Source organism: Myxocyprinus asiaticus, chromosome 21, assembly GCF_019703515.2.
Source record: "Myxocyprinus asiaticus isolate MX2 ecotype Aquarium Trade chromosome 21, UBuf_Myxa_2, whole genome shotgun sequence".
Taxonomy (NCBI): domain Eukaryota; kingdom Metazoa; phylum Chordata; class Actinopteri; order Cypriniformes; family Catostomidae; genus Myxocyprinus; species Myxocyprinus asiaticus.
Window position 1 is genome coordinate 27,845,969 of NC_059364.1, and position 26,367 is coordinate 27,872,335.

The window sequence follows — 26,367 nt, forward strand, 5'->3', positions numbered from 1 at the left end:
TTCCGATGAAGGGTAAAATGCTTTCTTATACCTTTTAAACAGACATGCATGCCAAGTTTTTCCATCATCCTTTTAAGAGTACAGAAAATCTGTTTCGTAAATATGCAACTGACATCCCTTTCTCCTTGTCATTATTGTGAAATACTTATTGTGAAAAATCTTCTGCCACCTTGTACAAGCATATGTTGACTTGTTAACCTGCTGCGCCGGAGAGACAACAGACAAAGAGACTATTTAGTTTCACCTGTCAGTTTTCAGCAGCCCTAAAGAACATCTGGTTTTGATCTATCTGGCTTGTGCCGCAGAGAAATGTCTGTTTTCCAATAAGATGCAGGATCAGCAGAACATGAGACAGGACAAAGTCAAATATTTCCCAGAGCAGCAAAACTGCTAAGGGGAAGCAAAGAAGAGAAGGAAGAAAAAGGGCTAATTAATAATATGGTTAAAGGTGCTGTAATATATTTTAGCCATTCTACTTCCACGAAACTGAGCCGTTGGATTTGCCACGGCCCCTCTTTCAAAAGTTCTGCACTCCAAAGATACCAAATGAGCTTTATTGAGACCGACATTGTGCAGAAACGGTTGTTAAAAACAACAGCAGCAAAATAGCGCCCTCAATTGACAACAAATAGCTTTATGAGCAACATGGCATAAAAATGGCATTAAGCCTTAATAATTAGCTGCAACTACAATACTATGAGAACGTGAAAAATTATTGACAGGTTGAAAGCATCAGAAACTGCGCTCCACGGACACATTTTTGTTGGCTGTTTACAGAGTCTAAAGCTGTCAGAGAGACTGCTGAGATATCTCATGAAACCTACTGTACTTCATTAATATCTTTCAGGCAAGTAGGAATCTTTTTTGCATAGCTTTCCATGAAGAAAATCGCTTACAATACCTTTAATATGGATCATAGTCTGTTATCCGTGAATGCACTTTCCGAGCACTGCCTTTTCACATCGATAACAGGCTTGACTGAAAAGAAGCCAGATGGTGGTTGGTTGGTGTTTCTTGAGGTGAAATGTTCTCCAAGGGCACCTTTACCCCAAGGGAACATGAAGGACTAAGGTCAAGGTTCAGGCTAAAGATTAGTTAAGCAGGATTGTGAGGTTTGTTGAAGTCAACAAGGAAATTGATATTTGCTAAACCAGAAATAAGGGTTAAGTGAGATGGAGACAAGGATCAACTTCAGGTCAAGAGGCAGATTGAGCTATTCTGCCTTTAACTGAGTTCAGCAGACAGTTGTCAGATTTGTTCAAATAAATATGAAGTTACTCAGTATTTCCTAATCTTGTATATCCCCACATCCCCACCATTAGGTCTTGAGGATCTCTTCATCGACACCAAATGTGGCCAGAAATGTGTTCCTTTTAACTTATATCTTACTGGATATAATTTTGCATATCATCAATATTATAGAAGTCGACATTATAACAATAGCCACTATCACACTTGAAAACACCTTGTACCTGCTCGAACCGTTAATCTTACGGCTTTGTTCACATAAACCATCAAAACAGAAACGCAAGTTCTCATTCTGGGAAACTGCTAATTTACTGGTATTTTCCAACAGGTCCTGTTCACACATGACCTCTAAACAGAAAAATGCTGTTAATTTACCGGAAAAGGCTGTATGTGTGAAAGGGCCTACTGATTCACTTTTAAACTGCTTTTTAACAAACCACTCAATTTAATGAGGCAAGAGTTTGTCTTTCAGATTTTAACAGTTCTGGGACAATTTTATCTGGTGTTGTATTGTTGTCAAGACAGATGTGTGAGAGATTATTTGTGATTCATTATGTAATTCTAGATTTAACAATGCAAAATCTAACTTTTTGTGGGGTAGGTGTACCCCTGGTTTGAAATCCCTGGTCTTAATGTCCCACCATGGGCCATTCCAGGGAAAATATAAATACAGTGTTAAATATTACAATGCCCAATTTCCCTCTGACTATGGAACAGTAAAAATCTCTACATGTAACCCCGCCATGAACTAAAGCTTAGCATTGCTCTGAGCGCAGTTAAGCTCTGGGGCAGCTGTAGGATTTATGAGCATCTCATAAAAACCCTTCATGGATCATCGATCTGGGAGGTGTTTTGGACAGAGATGAGATGTGACAGACACCAGCACCCTGACAAGACATACATTAGAACACCAGAGCTAAGTATTATGTTGAGCTTGCTCAAAGCACTGCGTAGGATTAGCTTTGATTAAAGTGTCCAAAACCTTTGAACAATGACTGGGAAAGAGCAAAGAGATGAATCTGTGTGTGTCTTGTTGATATCATTGGTTTTTCCATACAACTGTTTAAAGATGAAGTGTGTAATTTCTGTGCCACTATCGGCAATAGCCAAAATGGCAAAAATGATTGCTTCCAAACAAGTTTCCCAGACACTCAACAGTCTTCCATTGTTTGCCCAAACAGGTAGTCCCGTCCCAAAAATCACACAATTTTCTAGCCAGACTTTGACAAGTCAGACCTCTCAAACACATAGAGCAATGTTTTGAAAGTGTCAAAGAGCCAAAGCGTTTACACTTTTCAGAAAGTAAACCTACAAATGGCTTCTGCATATTAAACTGTGATAGGCAAAGTATTTTAACATAAAAAGGAACTATGTGTGCTGTTCATCAAGACAGCGATCTTTCTCCGTATTTGGAATTAACTGGAGACTGAAAATCTGTCTGCAAGGACAAAGAAAACATGGCTTATTGAGTGTCAAAGCTCTTTAATGTCAAACACTGCTGTCACCTGATGAGTTAGAAAAGACAGAGAGAAAAAGAGAGAGAGAAGAGAAATAGACAGGGAACACTGTGCCACTGTGTATATGAATAGCTGAGATTGTTTTGATAAGAGTAGTCCAGAGATAGACAGCTCAAGGAACAGATGTTTGAGTTCCTGCTCTCTGGACTACTGTTGTCTACTCTCTGATTGCTCCCACCACTCTCAGCTTCCTAACATCAATAGAAGAGCTGGCCAGAGTGCAACATTTAACTGAAGCCAAGCAGTTACCTTAAGTAATGAACTAATATTGAAGTGAGGCTGTTTGGAGAGTGATGAATCATTCTTAGATCCAAAATCTAACAATACCTAAATTGAATAGACCCTAAGTTTGCAATGTATAATCCCAGGGTGCAGTTGCATCTCCACAATCTGAATGCCCGGAGTGAAATAAATTGATTATAACATTATGAATCTCATCAAACATACATATGTTTTGTCTTTGTGTATTTTAGAATTAAAGAGAAAAGTTTGAAAGGGTAAACAAGCACTTACACTAACATTTTACATCTTATCAAGATTGTACCTTTTCTTTCAAAAGGATATAGGGCTAAAGGAACTCCTATCACTATCCAGCAATCTACATCTAGCTTGTCCAAGGATGTGTTCTCAGTTCATTACCACCTAGTAGACACTTGGGGGCTGGATGCAAGTTATGATAGCAGTTGTGCAGTTATTAGTTGAGAACCTTTCATTGCTCTGCTTCCTATTGATGGTTTTCAACAGTAATAAATTCCTTCTCAAAGATTCTTTCATATTATTGCTTGCAACACAAGGCCTATGTTTTTGCACACAAACACATGTGTGATTTCACATGAGTCTCTTGTCTTGTATTCATAGCAGTCTTTGTCTAGCTTTTATTTAATTGGCTGGCAAAAAAATAAGCTTTACCAACAAAAAGTGAAAAAAAAAAAAAAACAAACAAAAAAGTGTTTACTGTGTTTACTCAATTGCATATTTCTTTAATTTTCACCACTGAAATAAATGGGTAACTAAGGTGACTGGAATTCGTTTTCCTCATGTTAAACCAACCTCTCAGACATGTTGCCGACTATATGTACAGGAATCACATTCACAGGAAATAATGTATCACATGCTCAAATGTTGATTGAGAATGGAGCTCCATTCTAGAATTTTTTGTCGTAGGATCACTTCCCTCTCATTTATGTCAAGGTCAAAAATTGAGTATTGATTATTTCAAAATGTACAGTTACTAAATGACAGAAATCTGGAAGTATGAACAGAAAACTTTTCAGCGGATCACAGAAAAGGCAAAATAAATAGAACAGTATTGAAGGGATAAATTGCCTAAAATAACATCACTGTCTCCATCAGCCATACTATTGATTTCCCGATACAAACTCTCATGCAAGATGTAACAATTTATAGGTGATACTCCATCTCATGGGTCACGGTGGACCAGAGATTTGCGTTACGCCACTTCCCCCAGCTGTGATTACAAAAGCACCTGTTTTAGATGCTAAATATGTTCTAATATTTCAAAATCAGTGAATGTGCATGGATTTGTTTCTATGTGCATTTGTGTAAGAAAAGGTCTTCTTTGCCCGGTCAAACTGCTCCCTAAGTGTTATAAATACAGTAGTCTTTATCTTCACACCACACTGCACATCCCACCAGCCACTGAAAGTAAATACAGGGCATTAAAACATAAAATAAGAAATTGATTCATTTTTCCCAGTGTTACAAAAACACTAGCCTGTTATCGATCACTCCACACACAAAGCAAGATTTTTGCCATTGTGCAGGTGCTCTTGGCTGCAGCCTCATCAGCTTTATTATGTTGTATAGACGTTATATGGACGCTGATGTGAAGATTTATGCTAATGACTCACCTCTTGTTTTATAATGCAGCAAGGACATGGAGGCTGCTGCAATCAGATGTTAACACAATGGCAAATACTGTAGTAACACATGATTTACCTGCATGTTATTTCTTGCATGTCATTAAATCCCACTATGGAACACTTCCATAAAACCAATAAATAATTTAAGACTCAAAGATTTAAGTCTCTCTCGATCAAACAGTTAGCAATCACTGAGCTGAGGTTTAAAACAATTGTTTGCAAATACCATTTTTTTACTTCAGCTAAATAAGGTTAGCTCTGATATCAGGTGCTTGAGCTGCTGTTTCATATGAAATGAGTCCTGGGCCCTCATTTATAAAATGCATCGGTACAATCAGATTTGATCCTAAATTCCATGGATTTATATTACGTTTAAAAAAGTGTTGCACCGATACAATTATTATTATTTATTTATTTTTTAAATAAAAAAATGTAAACAAAATGTATTAACAATATCAGCCAATAGCACTAGTTTGGTGGTTCTGCTGTTTTATGCTACCTTGTTTCAAAACATTGATACTTGATAGAACTTTTTAATAATAACTTTATTCTCTGTATCTCTACATGCTGGCCATGTTTCAGAGTAACTGGTTTCAGTTATAAACAAAACACTGAAACAAAAAACACAAATCGCATCAGGCTCACATGACCTTGGTAAATTTATTATTATTATTTTTTCAAATGTTCATAACTCACATTAACTGAATTCTGAATGATGAAGCTTGAATAACTGCAATTCTGCTATCATTGTCACCTAATTCAAAGTAAGAGTTGTAGACTAATTGTCCGATGCATTTTTCCACACACTTTTAATTGATAGGAAATAATCTGCTTTGATCATCAGCTGTTTTTAAACAATCGGCCAATGTCTGATAATGCAGATAATTGCTTTTGTTGGCCAATACTAGTGTTTGGCCAATTCATTGGTGCATTGCTAATTTGAAAGGAAGGAAACAAATCAGTATTCCTAAAGGCAGAAACTGACTAGAAAATGTACATATATGTAAACATTTAGGAATTTGTTGTATGTTCACATTTACAATTACTTTACACATCTCTTGATAAATGAGACCACTAATCTTGAGTCAAACTCTGTGGTCAGGATTGCTAACACAATTAACTTTCACTCCAGCTTTTCACTCCGTGACTGACTGCATATTTAGCAAGGCAGAAAGGATAACTGGTTGTCTGCAAAAACTCACAAAAAGACAGTTCAACTGCAAGATTGCCTAGCAAGAAAGATAACACACAGGCCTCTCCACATCATAGGGCAACACAAAGACGAGTGTGTGAAAAAAACTGTAAGGCAGAGAACAATGGAACAAAGTTAGAGGTAAAAAGAGCAACGTTCATGAAAGAATCTTAGAGTCAGAAACATTCATCAGAGAAACCGTTGCACTGCAGAATATGTTTAAAGTTTTGTTTGCATCTAAAGAGTTGAAGAGGTGACAGTGACAACAACTGTGAAAGTTTCTCACACACTCCAGTCCAGATATTGACAACAGCAGATCTAGCATGCTTTAAGCACTCACTGCTATACTATCAATTACCAGTTATCTGGTAAGACAAGTTATTCTGCAGAAATTTTGAAAAGTTTATGAGGTTTAGGCGTATTTTAAAAGCACATCCAGATTTCCATACATGTTTCCAGAGCTCTTTTCCAACACACTCCTACATGACGGCACACTGCAGATGTATGTGCTGCGAGATAAAGGAGCCTTCCAAATAAATAACAGACTGCCAAACATTTGTTTGACTTCTCAATGCTTGCAGATGGTTCCCCATCTGTCACTCACTCGACGTTGGTGTTGATGTAGTGACACTAGGGGTCACTCTTGGGAGCCCGAGACACCTCTGGTCTTTGATAAAAGGCCAATGAAAATTGGCGAGTGGTATTTGCTTCCCAATGGGAAGAACACCACTTAGCGAACAGACGCCACTTAAAAGGCATTGAGGGAGCCCTAGCCCTAGCCTGAGTGATCGTGTCTATCGTCGCAGGTGGGAGACAGCTTAGGTCTTCCGCGTCCCGTCCAGGGGCCAGACATGGAGATTCCAGAGGTCTGGGCGCAGGTGCTGGATGGTGCCCCTTCCCTGAGAAAGAAGGTCCTCCCTCAGGGGAATTTGCCAGGGGGGAGCTGTCGCGAGGAGTATGAGGTCCGAGCACCACGTCTGGGCGGGCCAGTAGGGTGCTACCAGGACGACCTGCTCCTCGTCCTCCTAGACCTTGCACAGGGTCTGTGCAAGCAGGCTCACTGGGGAAACGCATATTTGCGAATGCCAGGGGGCCAGCTGTGTGCCAGCGTGTCTATGCCGAGGGAGGCCTCGGTCAGGGCGTACCAGAGTGGGCAGTGGGGAGGATTCTTGGGAGGCAAATAGGTGCACCTGTGCCTGTCGAATCGACCCCAAATCAGCTGGACCACCTGAAGGTGGAGTCTCCACTCTCCCCTGAGGGTAACCTGTTGTGACAGCGCATCCGCCGTAGTGTTGAGGTTGCCTGGGATGTGAGTGGCTTGCAGCGACTTGAGGTGCTGCTGGCTCCAGAGGAGGAGACGGCAGGCGAGTTGTGACATACAACGAGAGCGCAAACCACCTTGGCGGTTGACATATGCTACCGTTGTCGTGTTGTCTGTCTGAACCAACACGTGCTTGCCCTGGATCAACGGCCGAAACCTCCGCAGGGCGAGCAGAATATCCAACAACTCGAGGCAGTTGATGTGCCAATGCAGTCGCGGACCCGTCCAGAGGCCGGCGGCTGCGTGCCCATTGCAAACGGCGCCCCAGCCCATTTTGGAGGTGTCTGTCGTGACCACGACGCGCCTGGGGACCAGTTCTAGAGGAACACCTGCCCGTAGGAACGAGAGGTTGGTCCAAGGGCTGAAAAGACGGTGACAGACCAACGTGATGGCCACGCGGTGTGTCCCGTGGCGCCATGGCCATCTCGGGACTCGAGTCTGGAGCCAGTGCTGAAGCGGCCTCATATGCATCAACCCGAGCGGGGTGGCCACCTCCGAGGATGCCATATGCCCCAGGAGCCTCTGAAGAAGTTTCAGTGGAACCGCTGTTCCCTGTTTGAACGCCTTCAAATAGGCCAGCACCGACTGGGTGCGCTCGCTCGTAAAGCGCGCCGTCAAGGAAACCGAGAAAAGAGATGCTCTGAACCGGGAGGAGCTTTCTCTTTTCCCAGTTGACCGGAAGCCCTAGTCGGCTGAGGTGTGAGAGCACCAGTTCCCTGTGTGCGCACAACACGTCTCGAGAGTGAGCTAGGATTAGCCAGTTGTCGAGATAGTTGAGAACGCGAATGCCCACCTTCCTTAACGGGGCAAGGGCGGCCTCGGCGACCTTAGTAAAGATGCGAGGAGACAGGGACAGGCCGAAAGGGAGGACTTTGTACTGATATGCCTGACCCTCGCACGCGAACCGCAGGAAGGGTCTGTGTCGAGGAAGGATCAAGGCGTGGAAGTATGCATCCTTCAGATCTACCGCCACAAACCAATCTTGATGACGGACGCTAGCCAGAATGCGTTTTCACGTCAGCATCTTGAACGGGAGTCTGTGTAAAGCCTAGTTCAGAACTCACAGGTCCAAGATTGGCCTCAACCCACCGCCTTTTTTCGGTACGATGAAGTAGGGGCTGAAAAAACCCCTTCTTCATCTCGGCTGGAGGGACAGGTTCTATCGCGCCCTTCCGTAGGAGGGTAGCGATCTCCGTGCAAGGTAGCAGCGTATTCGTCTTTCACCAAGGTGAAGTGGACACCGCTGAACCTGAGCGGATGCTCAGTGAAGTGAATCGCGCAGCCGAGTCGGACGGTCCGGACCAGCCCTCGTGACGGATTGGAAAGCGCAAGCCATGCATCCAAATTCCGCGCAAGGGGGACCAAAGGGACAACGTCATCGGATGTACCGGCAGGTGGGGCCTCGCGGCGGGGCGGAGCTCGAGGTGCCACACCACGTCGTGGCCGTGCTGAGTCTAAGGACATCGAAGCACTTACCTGGCTCCTTGTGACCACCCCCGGAACAGCCTGGGACAGGGGAGGAAGAGGCCTGTCCTCATGACCCGTGGAGACTGTCACATCGGGGGTGGATTTGTGCCACAGCTGGGCGCTCAGGGGCGGGAGACCGCCGCTGGAGCGCCAAACCTGCCAAATGGAGTGGTGGACGGTGGTCGTGATGACGACCGTACACACCGGATACGTGACCCAGGGAACAAGGAAACCGCTCTTGCTGAGCTCTTGAGTACTGCAGCACTTGGGCATGCAGCGCACTTAAATGCTAAAGGTAACAAAAAGATGAAGATCTGCTTACCAGCTCCAGAGCAGCGGGTTTCGTTGTCCCTGGGTCGCCCGTCTCAAGGGCGCTTTGAAGCCTTTCACGGGTTCTGGGCGGCCGTGAGATGGGTGGCGTCTGCTTCCTGCGGTGGGCTCCAAGCCGGGGCTGGGCCGAAGAGGCGGGCTGCGGCGGAGCCGGTGCAGTCACCGCAGGGGGACGCCCTTGGTGATGAGTAGACGGGGTGCGGGATCTTGAGCCACGCCGGGGCAGGATATGCCAGCTAGCATCCATCTACTGCTCTACCATTGAGAACTGCTGGGCAAAGTCCTCGATGGTGTCGCCGAATAGGCCCGCCTGGGAAATGGGGGCAGCAAGGAATCGTGTCTTGTCGGCCTCACACATCTCGACCAGGTTGAGCCAAAGGTGGCGCTCCTGGACCACTAGTGTGGCCATCGTCTGCCCGGGAGACCGCGCCGTGACCTCCATCGCTTGGAGAGCAAGGTCGGTCGCCAAGCGCAGTTCCTGCATCAATCCCAGGGCGGAACTACCCACGTGCAGTTCCTTTAGCACCTTGGCGGACTTGCAGGAGAGCCATGGCGTGCAGGGCGGAGGCGGCTTGTCCAGCGGCACCGTAGGCCTTGGCCGACAGAGACGACATAAACCTACAGGCCTTGGATGGGGGCTTTGGGCACCCACACCAGGTGGTGGCGCTCTGCGGGCATAGGTGCACCGCGAGCGCCTTTATCCACCGGGGGATTGCCGAATAGCCCTTGGCCACCCCACCATCGAGGGTAGTGAGGGCGGGGAAGCTGAAAAGATCGGGACCGGGCAGTAAAAAGTGCCTCCCGCGACCTTGTCAGCTCTTCATGCACTTCCGGGAAGAAAAGAACGGGGGTGGGGCGTGGCTTTGAGCGGCGCCTTGAGCCCAGGAACCAATCACCGAGCCGCGAGGGTTCAGGGAAGAGCGGTGAAATCCACTCTAACCAACTCTCGTGGCTGCCCGGGAAAGCATGTCATCATCTCCGCGTCAGCCTGTGACTGGGCAATCGACCCCGAAGGGAGGAGCCCAGCTGAGGCTTCCGACTGGACGAGCCCGCTCTCCGATGCTGTGCTCAAGAGCTCATCACTTTCGCGGGCTCCGAATAAGAGGACGAACTCGCCGTGAGATGAGCCGGTGGACTCACCTGGAAGTCCGATCGGGGCAGACGAGCATGCTGGGGAATGGGAGGTCCGCGGGGGGATACCCAGCGGAGGCGGTCCCATTGGGGTCCCCAAATAGCCCCCAGTGCTAGCCGCGCTGGCCTCATACCCGTGGGTAAAAGGACCGAGGCGGGAGCCTCTGGGGTGGCTTGCTTTCTTACGAAGGCGAGCCGCGACCGCAACGTTGCCATGGACATATTCTCGCAATGAGAACATGACCATCCACGAACGCTGTCTCCGCGTGAGCAGTGCCCAGACACGAAAGACAGTGATCGTGACCGTTAGAAGGCGAGAGATAACGAGCACAACCAGGAATAACACAACATAAAAAGCATCTTTAAAAAGACGCGTCTTTAAAAAGACGTTCCGTGTATGCGCTCTTTTAGAGAAATATATACTCTTTTAGAGGAGAAAAATGCTCTTTCAGAAAATATACTCTCTAGTTTTTCTGCTGAAGCGCCCAGGGGCGTTCTCTGCAGAGCACCAGTGCAGAGGGGGGAGAAGCCGCTGTAATGCGCCATCAGATCCAGCAGAGGTGAATGAACAGTAGTATTCAGCTCAATGAGCATGACCGTTCGGCTCCGAAGAGAAAATCTGAATGAGTGGTTGCATACCAGCTCCTTTTATACCCGTATGTCCGGGGGAGTGGCATGCAAATACCACTCGCCAATTTTCATTGGCCTTTTATCAAAGACCAGAGGTGTCTCGGGCTCGCAAGAGTGACCCCTAGTGTCACTACATCGACACCAACGTCTCTTTCCCTCCATCAGGGAACGGAGGTTACACCAGTAACCATGACGTTTTTTTCTTGCTCTTTAAAAAGTGTGCCTCTTTGAAACAAATGAGAGTAGACAGAACTGTAACATAAAAAGCCTGAGATGGATATACAGTAGATGAGCTTACAGCTCTAACAGGACCAATTTAAAGAGGAGATCTCAGCACATATCATCTGAAGCACAATCAGTATGTACAAAATGACAACTCAAATTGATTCAGTTGATGTTATGGAGACATAACTTCTATCACTTTGGTTATATGAGGTCAAATTAATCACACTGAAGGGATGAGTTTATTCAACATGAGTTATCTTATGCTAAAAACTGATTTTCTGAAAAGTAGATGTCAAATAATCACTGTTTAAAATTGATGTGAAGTGATCTTTTCACATCACTTCGACTTTCGTTTTAAAATCTACCAAAAAAATGTAACTGTCTGAAAAGAAATGTAATGAAGAATAGTCCAAAATGACCAATATTCCACAAAATCTCAGTAGAAAGTAGTTGGACATTTCCACTTTAATTGCAATAGTCAATCTGAGAGAAATGCTAGGGGCCGATGAAAGCATCCATTCAAAGCCTGTGCTTACCAACCAACTTAGGCATGAAATGTGATGATGGCCCTGTTCTTTGGCCTTGCTGCTTAACAAGTGAGAATATTCACCCACATATTATGCAATTATGCTAAATGGCTTCTACACTGTTACAACAGATGTTGATTGTTTTCATCCAAATTAGGTAATAGCTGCAATTTACTATGTGTTCACCCTCTTCTCTTAAAAGAGACTGTAACAGGGACTGTGTAAAAAGTGATGCGACTATTATATCAGCATATCAATAGTATTTTAAGACCAAATTTTTGGAAGCAATATACAAACAAAACAACAGCATATCCAGAAAGCCAAGAATTCATTACATTTACTGCTACTAGAAGCATGCAGACAAATATAGTCAGCAGATGACAATCAAGTGACTAAGAATGGTGGGACACATTGCACTTCCAGAGCTTGTTCAGAGACCATCTCAGCTTCCAAATATGCCTACTTCCTGACTATATCATATGCCAAAAGCACTGTCAAATGAGTAGGTCTGAATCGTCAGTATTCTTAAAATTGTAGGTGAAAAATACCCAGCATCTGCTGAGTTTTTGAAGTATGCATACATTGGACACTTTACTGTTCCATAATGCAATGAGAACTGAGGAGATGTCATACTCAAAATGCTGAAAAAAAAAGAAAGAAAGAAAAAAAGAAAAGTCAGTCCTTCTCAAGTGGTCCAATAATTGTAAAGTTGGTTGCCTGACCATTTTTAATTTTCCCAAAAACTTTTTAGTGATAACCTCTATGTATTGGTGTGGAAAAACCACCAATTTTTTATTTTTATTTTACTTGGTTTAACCACGACGGCCATCTTTGTGTCATGGCATACAACAAATTTCGGTTATACCGCTGTTTACGGAAACCGCAATATCTCAATATCTGGGCTCAGGATGGTCCTAACTTTTTGGAACAAAAACTGATCCCTAGAGCACATTACAAGGTCATGCACATATATAAACATTTTGCACATTCTTGTTCCTCAGACTTAGATTAAGTCCTAATGTAACGTTCAAGATTGCTCAAAGTGCTACTTTTAGGGTCAATTTATAATGGGAAGAGTTGAGTCTCAGTCTTAATTTTTTTGGGGGGTTCCTAGGTAAGTATAGTGTGCATGCAGAACATTTCAGGTTTGAGATTTCTCTTATTATTATTTATTTTTTATTTTTTTATGGGGGCAAGAAAGTGCAATTTAAAAAAAAAAATCCCCTCACTTTCGGATTGAATATCTCTGGTGGGGGACCAGACAGAAACCTGAAATTTTCACAGAAATAAGTCTTATGTAGTAGCATTCTTTTGAGTTTGAGATTCCACTGGTTACAGAGCTAGGGCTAGTAGAAATCTGGTGAAAAGCCTACTTTATTCATGCATTTTGAGAAATGAACCAATGTAACATAAGTATAACAAATAACAAAATGAACAGTATTTTACATGTTTACATGTATATGTTTTATTAGAAGCTGTGAGATTTCCTCACTCATCTCTCTGAAATGTTGTGGGAGAATCCAGTGGCAGTAGTCAATTCGGCAGGTGTCAGTTTTCTGAGAACAATGTTCATGGGAACCCACACTTTGTCCTCAGTAGACATTTTGAATGATGTTCAAGGTGGGTGGAAGAATTTTATAAACACATCACAGTTTTCTATGCTGATGTCCTCAACCAGCCTTTAATGTATTGAGTTTTTCAGCCAGAGAAACAGAGAATTCATCCCTAGGGAGATGAACAGTGATCATATCTAATCTGTCAGTCATAACCCACTACTTAAAGTTGATGTTATCAGGAAGTGTGTCATCTTTGTCTGACTCTTCAAGCATCTGCAGTAAGGCATCTATACCTGGACACTGGTCACATTGTTGAGCATGCAGTCATAACAGTTTATGTCACAGACTAGAAGTTACAGCAGGTCCTTGTAGTCCAGTTTTAGCTTTGCTGACTCAACCATCAGCTTGATATTCTGATGTTGTGTGCAGACACAGCAGTGTGAGTTCCAGATGCTCCTGCAAGCACACACCATTCTGGCCTCAGTACACAAAATTTTGATCTCTCTATCTTTAACTCTGGGTGCTGATTTTTAAACTCCACATACATTTCATGTATTGATCATCATGATGGCGCCGTGGATGGCCGCCTCTGTGTGGAGCGCTCCTATTGTTTTGTTGTTTTTGTTTGTTTGTCCTGTGATTAGTAATCTTTTTCCAGTCAGTTTTACCAGAGACAAACTGCTGAACATTCGACAGCATATACCAGACAATCTTTTCCCGGTTTTTGAATATTCCGACATTTTTCTGGACAGTTTAGTCGGAGGCGCGGCTGTGTTGTTCAAGAGACGCAGGCAAGGGAGACAAGCAGGCGCGCTGGTCAAGCTCCGTCGGCGTGGTTTTCGAACAGCACTGCCGAGTATTCATCTTACGAATCTCCGCTCTCTTCCTAACAAAATGGACGAATTACATCTCCTCACCCCCACAAACAAGGACTTTTCAACCTCTGCTGCCTTGTGCTTCACAGAAACCTGGCTGAGTGAAGCCATTCCGGACAGTGCGTTACATCTGCCGGGCTTTCAGCTATTCAGAGCGGATCTCATCGCGGAATTAACGGGGAAAACGAGAGGCGGTGGAACATGCTTTTACATCAATGAAAGTTGGTGTACAGATGTAACAACGTTAAAGAAGATGTGCTGTCCTAATTTGGAAGCACTGAGGTACTGAGATACTGAGGTTTCCGTAAACAGCTGAATAACCAATATTTGTCATGTGCCATGACACAAAGATGGCCGTCGTGGTTAAACCAAGTAAAATAAAAATAAAAAACTGGTGGTTTTGAAATACCAATACATAGAGGTAATCACTCAGAAAAAAAAAATAATAATTTTTAAATGGTCAAGCAACCTGCATTGGACCACTTGAGATAGACTGACCCAAAAAAAAAAAAAAAAAAAAAAAAAATTAAAAAACAGTCAGGTGGCTATTTCAACTATAATTGCAATATATCCCATGGAGGTTCCTAATGGTTAAATTGTAATTGTTTGAGTAAATTATTTTTGTGGTTGTTGTTACTATGTCATACATTAGGGTCACAGGACAATGTCCACGTTCCCATATTAAGTCTGTCCAGGGATGTTTTCACATTCACCTGCATACCTAATGAATGTACTTAATTAATGGCTGAGAAGTACGTCTTTATCAAATTCAGTACATACTCTCACAGTATACAAATTCTGATGCAGCTCAGGACTTGAATACAAAGATCTGTTACCCACCTCAACATGGCCTTCCAAAAGCTCTTCCTCAGGTGTCTCAAGTGCCACAGTAACAGAGGCAAACGGACGGCTGGCCATCTGCTGGCGCTCTCGCATTATTTGCTGAAGAAAAAGAGAGAAAAAGATATGAAAAGAAGTGCAGACACTTGACTTCAGATATGCTTACTGAAACACACAAACTGAACATACCAATGAACACAAGTTAAAACAGTCACATTTCCCACCATAACTTTCTAAATATTCTTAATATTTACCACATTTTAGAATAATAGTAAAGTCATCATCAGGCATGCAACTCTGTATAGTGCAAGCTGATAGGTTCTTTAAACTTGTTATCTTGTAGCCAATCAACTCACTCACATGCGATATTTCAAGCCAATCGGCTCACATGGTGTAAGCTGATATGTCCTGACGTGTAATCGTATAGCCTTACATACTCTCTCTTTGCCTAACATTTAAATTTGCTCAGTTTGTCAGTAAGCCGGTTCACTGCAGCACACTGTGAGAGTTTTCTCTGAAACCCTCCACCTCTCCAGCTTCACCTGTCTAGATCTGCTACATGGGATTATATTTATGCTTATTTGTGCAGCAGTAACTTAGTATATCTGTGTATGTTCTAGCAATAGTAAGCCTATGTACTTGCTACACAGCAGGAGAAGCAGCAGCAGCATATAAGATCTAGTCCGCAAAGACCAATATCCTATGAAAATGTCATACCCACATTAACAAGCAAAATATTTCCAAGAGTAGTCATGACTGAAATGAGCATTATACAGTGACCAAAAATTTAAAACAAATACAAATCTAAAAATGTAGCTTCTTCAAAGTAGACACTCTTTGCCTATAAAGCTCTGCACACAGGTCATTTCCCCAACCACTTTTATTAGGTATCCACCTGGGATGCTTTTAAAAAAAAAATTCAACATTGAAAATTTTGATTTGTAAAGAAATTCATATGTAGGCACAATTTATAAGACTTTCAAGCATTAATTTAAACATAAACCTTGATCACATCTCTTATAAAACAGAACTAACATGTGATTAATGCAGAATCCTGACTTTTTATAATTACAATCCAGATGTTATCTCTGTCTTTAATTGGTTAGCTTGAGGACAGACACCTGTATGTAAAACAACAAAGAACAAAACTCAGTTCACTCAGTTTCAGTTCTGTCTTTAGTATGCACACTGATATCCCATGGTGTCTGAGCCACAGCTCTGATAAACTGTTCTGCAATGTAAGTGTGTCCAATAAATGTCTTGTTCCATCAATAAGCATATAGGCGCAGAACCCAACACATTCCCAAAAACTTTTCCAAATTCAATGTTGGGCTCATGATGTTGAACAGTTTTTTTTTTTTTTTTTTTTTTTGTCAGGCCAAGTCAATAGTCTTATTACTTTTAATTTGCATCATTTGCTGGTAATGGCACTTTCATATCAAAATATCTCTGGTGTATCAATGCTAATTGTCACTCAAACACTACAAGCACAGTGTTTGATGTGTTTGTTATAATTAGTGGGTATCACTGCCAGTTTCTCTTGTCTGTGGCAGGAGGACAGACATATTAGACTATGTGAGGCAGTCAAGGTGAAGGGTGGCAGGGTGCTGTGAGTTGATTAATAGTCCAGTCACAGTGATGATTGTTAAAACAAGTCTGGGCCATTTATGTGTGAATGTGTGTGTCATGGCCAAGAGACAAAGAAACTCACTAGAAGAGCATGGTTTATGTTCCCTGACAAGTCCTTCAGAAGGTTAGAAGGACACTGTGGCATCTCTCGTCAGAGCCTTTAAATGGCCCATAAAATGCATAATTAACCTCCACATGCTGTAAACAATGTTCGTCTGACACACAGTGGTTGTATGTGTGAATGTGTGTGTATTGGATAAAGACTGGCCTTTGTCCCAACTGAAAAAAAGCACCAGTGTACATTTATACTATGGATTTGGCAAACACTTTCATACAAAGTGACTTGCATTCAAGCAATACATTTTGCCAGTACCAGTTGAGCTAAAAACAGACAAAGAAATAAAAAACAGACAAACAAACACCATTGTTTGGTTTGAGTTAATCTAATAGATAATTATTTCAAAATAACTGCATGATTTGTTAGTTTTGTCCATTTGACAGTGACAGAAGCATTTTTTTATATTTTTGTAGTTGCGATGGCTAGATACATATGCATGCTATAATGTAAGAAAGTGTTCATAGAGGATAATAAAAAAAACAAAAAAACAAAAACAAAACAACAACAACAAAAAACATCAGAACCTCACAGGTCTGGAAACTAGGGGACATGTCCACTTCTACAAAGCTATGTTATGCACTAGCAGAAGTACATTCTAGAGAATATAGATACACAAAGAATTTATTGTATTCTAACACTTGAACTCACTCACTTTTTATACTGTGTACTGTATGTCATGCACTAAACCCCTATCCACAAATGGTATAAATTGCTTCTTCTGGGAGCTGTGAATGGCTGAACGGAAATGACCCCCATTTTGTTTGGCAAAATAGCAATAGAAGGATAAGAACACAGCGATTCCTGACAATTTAATGGTTGAATTCTTGCCTGCCATGCTCTGATTCTTGCATAACATGACAACACAGTTTTACTGCTTGAATGAATGGAAGCAAAATTACTAAAGCTTAGTATCCCTAGATTCCTTGATACTATATATAACTTCTGTTAAAGTTATAACTACTTCCTACTCTTCAAAAATACATATTACACCAAAAGGATTACACCATTTTAGACCTACATCGCTGAAGCCGAAAGATACAGTACGTTAGGATACATACAAAAGACTTCTAGAAGTAATTAATTAATGGCAGTATATTACAGTATATCATCCTCTTCAATGAATAACACATTCCAAGGATGTACAGTACTGGTTGAACTTCACTGCCTCCAGGCTGGCTTACTGAATCAATGACACCTCCCCTGGGTTCATCCTGATTTATGTCTTAATCAGTAATCTGAGGCTGATGTAATAATGCAAACCTTTAATCAACCAATTATCCAATAATGCAGACATGCATTCTCACTTTTAGGCCATCTGAATACAAAACAGCAATGCCTCAATAAAATATAAAAATTGTTTCAATGTTTTGATCAACTTCTGTTCACAAGATTAAAATGATTTGAAACACTAAGTGTAATAACAAAGCTTAAACTGTTATACTAGACAGAAATCACAAATGAAAATCATAGATCAATTTGACAGACACTCAAAATAGAAAAAGAGAACACAAAAAGAGGACAACAGATTCAACTGATTGTTATATGTAATATATAATTCAGGTTTACCACCCTTATTGACCAAAGAATTTTCATGACTTATCCATGATCTTTCCAGGTGCTTGCGATTACTAAATAGATTTTTTAACTTAAATTTTGATTTAGACCGTTTCAAATAATTCATTGAAAAGAACTGATTAAAATAATGATTCACTCACTAATAGGATATCACTACGGTTTGTGAGCAAGTTTTACTCGCACTCTGAGAAAAACTAGAAAAACAAGTATCCACTATAGAAATTTCCATGACATGAGATTTTGCTAATTTCCACGACTTTCCCAGGCCTGGAAAACACTTTTAAAATTCCCTGACATTTCAAGATTTTCCATGACAGTGGAAACACTGAAAATTTGTTAGCTAAATTAAGCATTTTCAAAAAGCATTTTTTTTTTTTTCACATAATTGAGCTCTAAAGGTAGATTTGTCTAGATTTAAGAACACAGAAATGCATAAAAGCATAACATAACCAAATCAAAAGCATAACATCAACCAAAGCTTTATCACCCTTCTGTTAGTTTTCCATGATTTGCTGCTCTATCGAGTGTGTTAATCTTTATTTCAACAATGGGATTTTGATGTTGTGCAAGTTCCTTTGACTATTCTGAAAAGAAAAACACTGGCCATTGTTACTTGTGTGTGGACAGCAATATGATTAAATTATAGTAATTGAATGTCTGTATAGTAAAAAGGAAATCTAATACCCACGGCCAGTATAATGATGCAAGAAAGCATGCACCTCACCCTTTTCAACACAAAATGACAGAAAGCGTACCAAAGGACCTCTCAGCTTAGGTGACAATAGCACTCAGGCATAGGTCTACAGCGGGTTGTTGTAAACATCCACAATTCCTTTTTCCAGAATGGTGCTGCACAGTAACTCTGGCTGATAAGAGAGTGTAATTTCCGGCTTGTTCCTGAAAGTTTTTTTATTTATTTATTTATTTATTTATTTTTTTTAGAGAGGGCGAAGAAAAACAAATGTGTATACTGTACTTTCCAAACACACACAGAACATGAAGCTTTGTGTTACCATATAAAATGTGTCTCTCAAAAAACAGGACACTGTTTCTATTCAATAACATATTTAAGGATAAGTGCCAAGATTCTTGCAGGCAAAATAAGAAAATATAACCCTAAACTTTCGTCAAGCAGGCATAATTATTGGCCACTTGTCCTCAAGCCTTTTTAAGGTGGCCGAACCACATCAGTAGAGTGAATCCTGGGGCCGGTTGCATAAACACAGCCATTAATTTAAGACTTTGTCTAACAATTAGTCTGACTAGCTAAAGACGCCATAGAAAGTCTGATGCAAAAAAGCTCACATATGTCTTTAGTAAGACGGTCTAATTTGCATTGCATTGTGGGAAAAGACACTGAAAAATTACAGTAAACACAGTTTTAATTTACAGAAAATCTTTGCTTATTAGAGGAATACAATGCTTCAAAATTGATTCTAATTAACAAATGTAGTGATTTTAACCCAAATAATACAACATTCACAACATACATAATGCAATGCATCCAATAACAATAAGCATGCTGACATGCCTTATGCTTATACTACCTCATAACAGATATGTCCAAAAGGTGACAAGGATAAACATTTAATCACAATAATTTAACACTTAGAATTTTGCATGAACAATACAACTAAATCTCATGAAAAGCAACAGCTGCCAAAGATATCCAAAGATAACAAAGGATCTACTGTACACAATCCTCTAAAATAAGATAAAGGAAAAATAGGGCTTTATCAAAAAAATCAAAATGAGTTTAAAATATACCCAGATTGATGTTTTTGTGGTGCACAGATTATGGCGGTACGCCATCTTGTTGTGAGAGTCTTGTTGTGAGAGTAATAAAAACATCTCTGAAACCAGTGGCAACATTCAGACCAAACCAAAAGACTAACATCTAGGCATGTCATCTATTTCAGACTGAGCATCTGAGTGGTAATTAGGACAATAGTGACTTGTAAATGTACAAAATGTAAATGTAAAAATTTAAAGATCTACAAGCTTAAGAAACATTTGACTTTGACTCCTTGGTGTTGATCGTGATGTATCACAGAGAGGAAGATCTAGCAAAACCAAGACCATCTCTAGAGCCTAAAATGACTGGGGTGAATGGCATGACTGTCTAGCAAGGTGATTTGGTAATGACTTTAATGGTTGGTTTGGATGGACAAACAAACAGCAAAATAACTACTCTTTAAATGCATTTAAATTCCTCTTTTTATCAGGAAACCCTCTGGCCTAGTCTTACATATTCTTTAGCTATCTGATTAATTTTCTATGAGTGAAAATGGGTCTTCAAGTTACACCTATAAGCTCATAAAAACTCAATTTTTGTGCACGGTACACTGTAAATACAGTAGATCAATTTTAATAGAACAGAAAAGGAATCTAATTCCATTTTATAGGCCCATACAAACACAGCAGTCCTATTGGGGAGGTTATGTAACTCTGCTGAGCTGAGCAGAATGTAAGTGATGGTCTGATCCATCTCTGTACTCATAGAACTACTTTATAAATGGAGCAAATCCTTTCAGTCCTGGACCATGACCAAGTCTACAGTCTACAGAGAAAACGAGGCAGAGAAAATAAGTGAAACTCATTGGGTAGGGAGGGTTGGGGGAGTGACTGATTTGAGAGAGAGGGGACTAGAGATGAATATGGTCAAGTAGTAATGGAGAAACTAAGGGCATTGACACTCTCTTCCTAGATAGTGTGTGAGTAGAATGGAGGGGTGCCAAGCAATGTGTTGACAGAGAGTGTAAATCACCCTCTGTTGACATTTCACACAGTGAGCGAAAGGTGGAGGAGTGAGACAATTTAGTGGTCATCACTTATATCACATCACATCAGCCCTCATCAAAAGTGCTCTCTGACACCTCTTATCAACTTCTGTTCACAGCTCAGTGTGTGTGTGTATGTGTATGCGTGTGTATCAAAGTTGGGCAAAAATGTAGAATGTCTGAACTAGCTCCCTTTCGATTCATAAGTTGGTATTTTAATCAAATTGGCCACTCCTCACAGGATGCTAAATTGGAATTGGAATGACAGGAACAGCAATTTATTGAATTGCAATTCAAAGAAATTCAACACGGTCACACAAAATTTATGCTATAAGACATAATAAAATAATTAATATTTATTTATGAAACTAATTATGCCTATTTATTCCCTGATATGTAAATAATTTTTCCCCAAGTGATACTAAGTTCAATACTATCAAAATTAACACCATCATTTGTTAACATCTTCATTTGTTTTCCAAAACAGATTTTAATATTGCCATAAAAAAATAAATGTACCACAATATCCACTATATTGTTTTCAAATAACATAATATTTTTTTTTATTTATATATAAAAAAAAATCATTTTAATCCAAATCTGGGGTAAATATGAATTCTGTAAAATGGCCCATTAGTTAACTTCCAAAGTTAATTTATTAAATAAAATTATGTACATATAACTTAAATCTAACATTTTTACAACATTTCATCTAATTTGTCTGGGAGTACCCCTTATGTATGCATATATGACAACATGTTTATTGGTAATTTATACTAAAAGAAAAAGTGCAATATTAAAAAGTACACTTACATAAATTACCTCAGTTTAAATTCAGGAACTAAATTGCATTCTCAACTAAATACTAATTGGCGCACAAATCTAGTGTGTGTTATCCTTATTACTTCCATTTCATTCCCTCCCTTCTTTATCCGTCCCATTGTTTTCCCCCTCCCTCTCCAATTGCAGCATAGAGGCAAAACAGCTTCCACTGTAATTACTCAAAAGACCAGCCTCTCACTACACAAAATGTTAAATCTTACCTCAGAGGCACTGGCACCTCTTTCTGTAGTGTGTGTGTGTGTGTGTGTGTGTGTGTGTTGTAAACAGGCTGGTACCATTTTAGTCCTACTGGACTCACATTCTCCCCTGTGTCAGTGCGTGTAGGTGTGAAAGCAGAAGAGAGCAAAATAGCACTGTTACAAACAACTGTAGAGTTCAGTCTGTCACCTCACATTTCAGGGGAATACACACACCAAAGCCATGTACACACTGCAGCTAAATACAGTTGCCAATTCACTTTTGAGTGCTAAATCTAATTCTGAAAACAGATTTAAGTAATTTAGTGAAGTGAGAACTGCATTCTACGACCAAATTCACTCCTAAAAAATTCAGGTAGTTTCCTTCAGCAGCCCTGCAGTCTTCAGTAACCCACACGTTACGGTCCAGTGAGAGCACACTGTTTAAAAGCAGCACAAGAATATATATATATATATATATATATATATATATATATATATATATATATATATATATATATATATATATATAAAGACAACACAGTGCCTCTGTCAATGGTTATTTTATTACAAATTTTGGATGATAATGATGTCTCGGCTCACAAATATTACTTTATTTAAATATATCTAACACAAAACAGGTTAACATTTACATTCTTACACCAATTATAGGTTGACCCTGTGTGTGTTCATGTAAACGCCTTAAACGGTGTTCTTCTATTGAGATAAGGTCATAAACAGCTTAAGCAAAAAAACGATACATGTAGACTTTTGCACATTAACCTGATTCTGTGTTGCTTGCAAACACCTTTACCAGCATTCTTACCAGCTTATCCGATGTGTGTGTGTTGGCATTCCTGTTTACCTTTAGTAAAGGTTTAATAACCCAATTATTAAGTCTCATGTAAACACGGGTTTCTTACGTCCTTCCTTATGTCAATTTATTTATTTTATTAACAAGCTTATTTTTGGTAGTTATCAGCGTATTGGGGGGGGGGGGGAGGGAAATACACACAGAAAGGCAGTTTAGGTGAGTCACTCCCACATTTAAATTCAGTTGTCACTCCCTTAAACTTTGCAGTTTGAATATGGCCAAAGTGAAACTACAACGCTAGAAAATGCTAATAATATACGTATTATAAAGACTGTGCTCTTGGAATGCAAACAAAATTTTATGCATTTATTCCCCCTTGATTTACCTTTGTATATTTTATTCCTATTCATCCTCATCATAGTACTGGGTATGTTAGATGAGGACTTAAAGACTGTGTGGACATACCAGATGAGGGATGCTAATGATTTACTCTGGTGAGCAAGTCATCAAGCAATGTTTTCATGCTGATTCTACACACTTTGATGACTAAATGTCACAGTAGGGCCTGCACTACTGAAATGTCCCTTTGTTGCCGTATATTCAACTCATCACTCAAATGCCATTGACTCTTGCATTTAATGTGAAAATCTAATGTTTGGACGTATTTTAAAGGAGAGGAATATTGTCAGCTACCTTTTTTTACTCTGTTCCTCACACAGAGCAATCGTATGTTTTCAGAAGACATTAAATACAGCATGAGTTGTTTGGTAAGTTATTGTGACTGTACTTGTATCTGCTTGTTATATCTTTTAGATCATTGGCTGGTTATATTCTTGTTATATTAGTGGTTAGTCTTAGGAATGGGGTTAGTTTAGGGGATCTGAAATATCACTATGATTGTATAATGTAACTAAACTTATTTTAAACATGCGCAATAAACCCGAAGCTTGCCAAGCCTGTGATGGAATCATCCAAACTGAGGTGATAACGGCATGACAAAGACATTTTGATGATGCATGCAAAACGTTGGTACGTTGACGTTTTCATCTTGAGACTGATTAGATGGCAGCTCACAATCCGGCCATAATGGCTAATTATACTACAGGGTGGTCAGAACAGCTTAGTTCAACTTCCTCTCTACCACAATCACAGTCCACAAACAGCACATCATTTCATTAGCGTTTGTCAAGCAATTGCCTCCTGACTTCAAGGTTGAGTAAGTCACGGCTAACAGAGAGGACACACATGCAGACAAGTCCACTTCTTGCGACAGGAACAGTGCGTCTTTTCCCCTTCATCTACTGTCCCTCACAATGCATCACTCAGAGGGCATTTTGCAATAATTCAAAAGCTCCAAAACAAGATGACCTTCATTAGTATACTCTTTGATGCAAGCTCTGATGCAAAGAATTATGATTATGTTTTCTGATTAATAATAATTTTTTCTAAAGGTGAAGGCAAACATATTCCTTGCACTTTACCTCTAGGATCATCAATCATTTCAACTACAGTATGTTGAGAAACAATCTGTTATAAAGCCAAGCTTTGCTTCTATTTATTAAAATATATCTGGTGTGATGTCAGATATCTTAATCTAAGCTTTTATCTGAGGCTGCCTTATACCAACTAATCCAGCTCGGGCCAACAATGCAAGGCAGGAAAGAGGGTGAAGGCCTCCACCAATTAAAGAGCCCTCTGGCGGGATGCATCAATGAGAGTCGGCCTCTGAAATATGATTCAGCAGATTTACAGCTTCATCTCAACATCCCCTTAACGAGGAGTTCACCTAATCAATCTCTGATCAATACCAATTTCGAGTAAGGGCCATCAGGCAGAGTCCGCCAGCATCCCAATGGAGCTTTGCTTCTAGATTTTAAAGGATACAAAAAAGAGAGAGACAGGATGGGATAATGCAGCCTTGTGCCCTTCAGACACAATGAGATGGTGACAGAGAGGGGCATTATGGTACAGTATTATCACTGGGATAAAGCCTTCAGAATTTTGGAGGAATGGTGATTAATTTGGGTGCTGTAATCACACTTTTAGAAGAAGGATGCCCAGTTGAGTTTATTATCTTCCATCAGCTTTTCCACAAACCACATCCACATTTAATTTAGAGTAAATAGCAGTCCAAATCGAATTAACTGGAAATAACAGAATGTCATTATTAGGCCTGAGATCGATACCTTTTTCACACATCGATAATCTGAAGATTTTCCTGATGATTATTGATATATATATATATATATATATATATATATATATATATATATATATATTTTTTTTTTTTTTTTTTTTTAGATATAAATAGGGCTGATCGTTGCACAATAGTCTTTGTCTCTTCAGACATATTTCACGACACAACTTTGGTAAACTGTGAGCAGCAGGGTAAATTAAAGATGGCCGCACACCGGATGCATCTGGCAGACAACATAGCACATTCTAGAATTTAAAACAATTATTTATTTTCCACAAAAGGTACCCACACACCACCAATGCTCAGCGTCAACATTCTGAAGTGCCACGGAGCGCAAGTCGCATAGTTTTCCATTAAATATGACCCAAATCATTATACAAAGATTATTTACTCTAGTATAACCGGATGATATATTGTGTATAAGTATTTTTCATAGAGCCTACACAATGTATTATCATTAACAAATATGTCTTTTTGTGGTTTGACAGATTGAATGAAAGACCTATTCATGGCTACATACAGAGAAATTGTATAATAAACGTTGCACAGTTACAGCAGTTTCACTAACTTGTAACTTTGGATTATGGTTAAGGGCCAATCACCACAGGTGAAAGGTGTCATACAGTGGTTGAAGGGCGGGGGAGGGAGTGTGAGCTAATTACAAGTTTATTGTGCATCATACTTTAAAAAGGGCATAATTGAACACAAAATAAAAATTAAACCCTTTGTAAAATATCACAAAATACCCCAAATAACATATATACAAAACCTTTTGCACTGGTTTAACATTTATGTCTATTTTTGGACTATACCGCCAATTTTATCCATCAGAAGTAAAGATTATATTCCAGATGTCAGATTCTAATAATATTGTGAAATTCCAATATTCAACACAACTAAATAACACTAAACAGCTGGACAATAATTAAATGGCTCAGTATTACCTTTGATGGACGCTTTTCAATTGTCAGATGCTTTTAATTTTTTGCGAGTTATTATGTTTCCAGCTGCACTGAATATACATCCAGAATGCAGTGTTTATCTCGATAACGAAATTACACACAAATGTTTGTGGTGTTATTTGATTCCGTTAACAAGGACGGGATTATGAGGATAATTTTAATTCAAACATTGTTGACGAAAATATGATGAGAAATAAACAACACTGCAAGATATTACCAATGCAATGACAATGTTTTAGAAAATGAAAACCTTGTTGAATAAAACCTTGTTTATTCAAATGATCCACTCTTTGCATTGTAAAGATTTTTTTCATCTAAGATGCATTTCAATCGCCTATTTTCAAACGCATCATATAAATATACTGTATGAGATAAACAAGCCATCAACAGCATAAATATAATATTACAACTTACATCTGCAATGAAGTGAATACACGATGGCGCTTGAACAACCGAACTTGTAGAAAGAGTATGGTGAGGATTGCCTCATGCATGAGCCCCGGTAAACTGAAGTGCTTCTAATCACCTATT

General features: G+C 40.1%; 1 protein-coding gene across 2 annotated transcripts in view; it reads right to left on the reverse strand.

Moving 5' to 3' along the window:
* Positions 1-26,367, reverse strand: part of atrnl1a (attractin-like 1a) — a 398,015-nt gene that overhangs the window by 51,563 nt on the left and 320,085 nt on the right. The window contains exon 28 of one of the 2 annotated variants that reach the window (XM_051648603.1): positions 14,743-14,844. In XM_051648603.1, coding sequence (XP_051504563.1) covers positions 14,743-14,844 — 102 coding nt within the window. Of the gene's footprint in view, positions 1-14,742; positions 14,845-26,367 lie in introns of those variants that run through there. The other variant, XR_007892410.1, reaches the window with a different exon arrangement.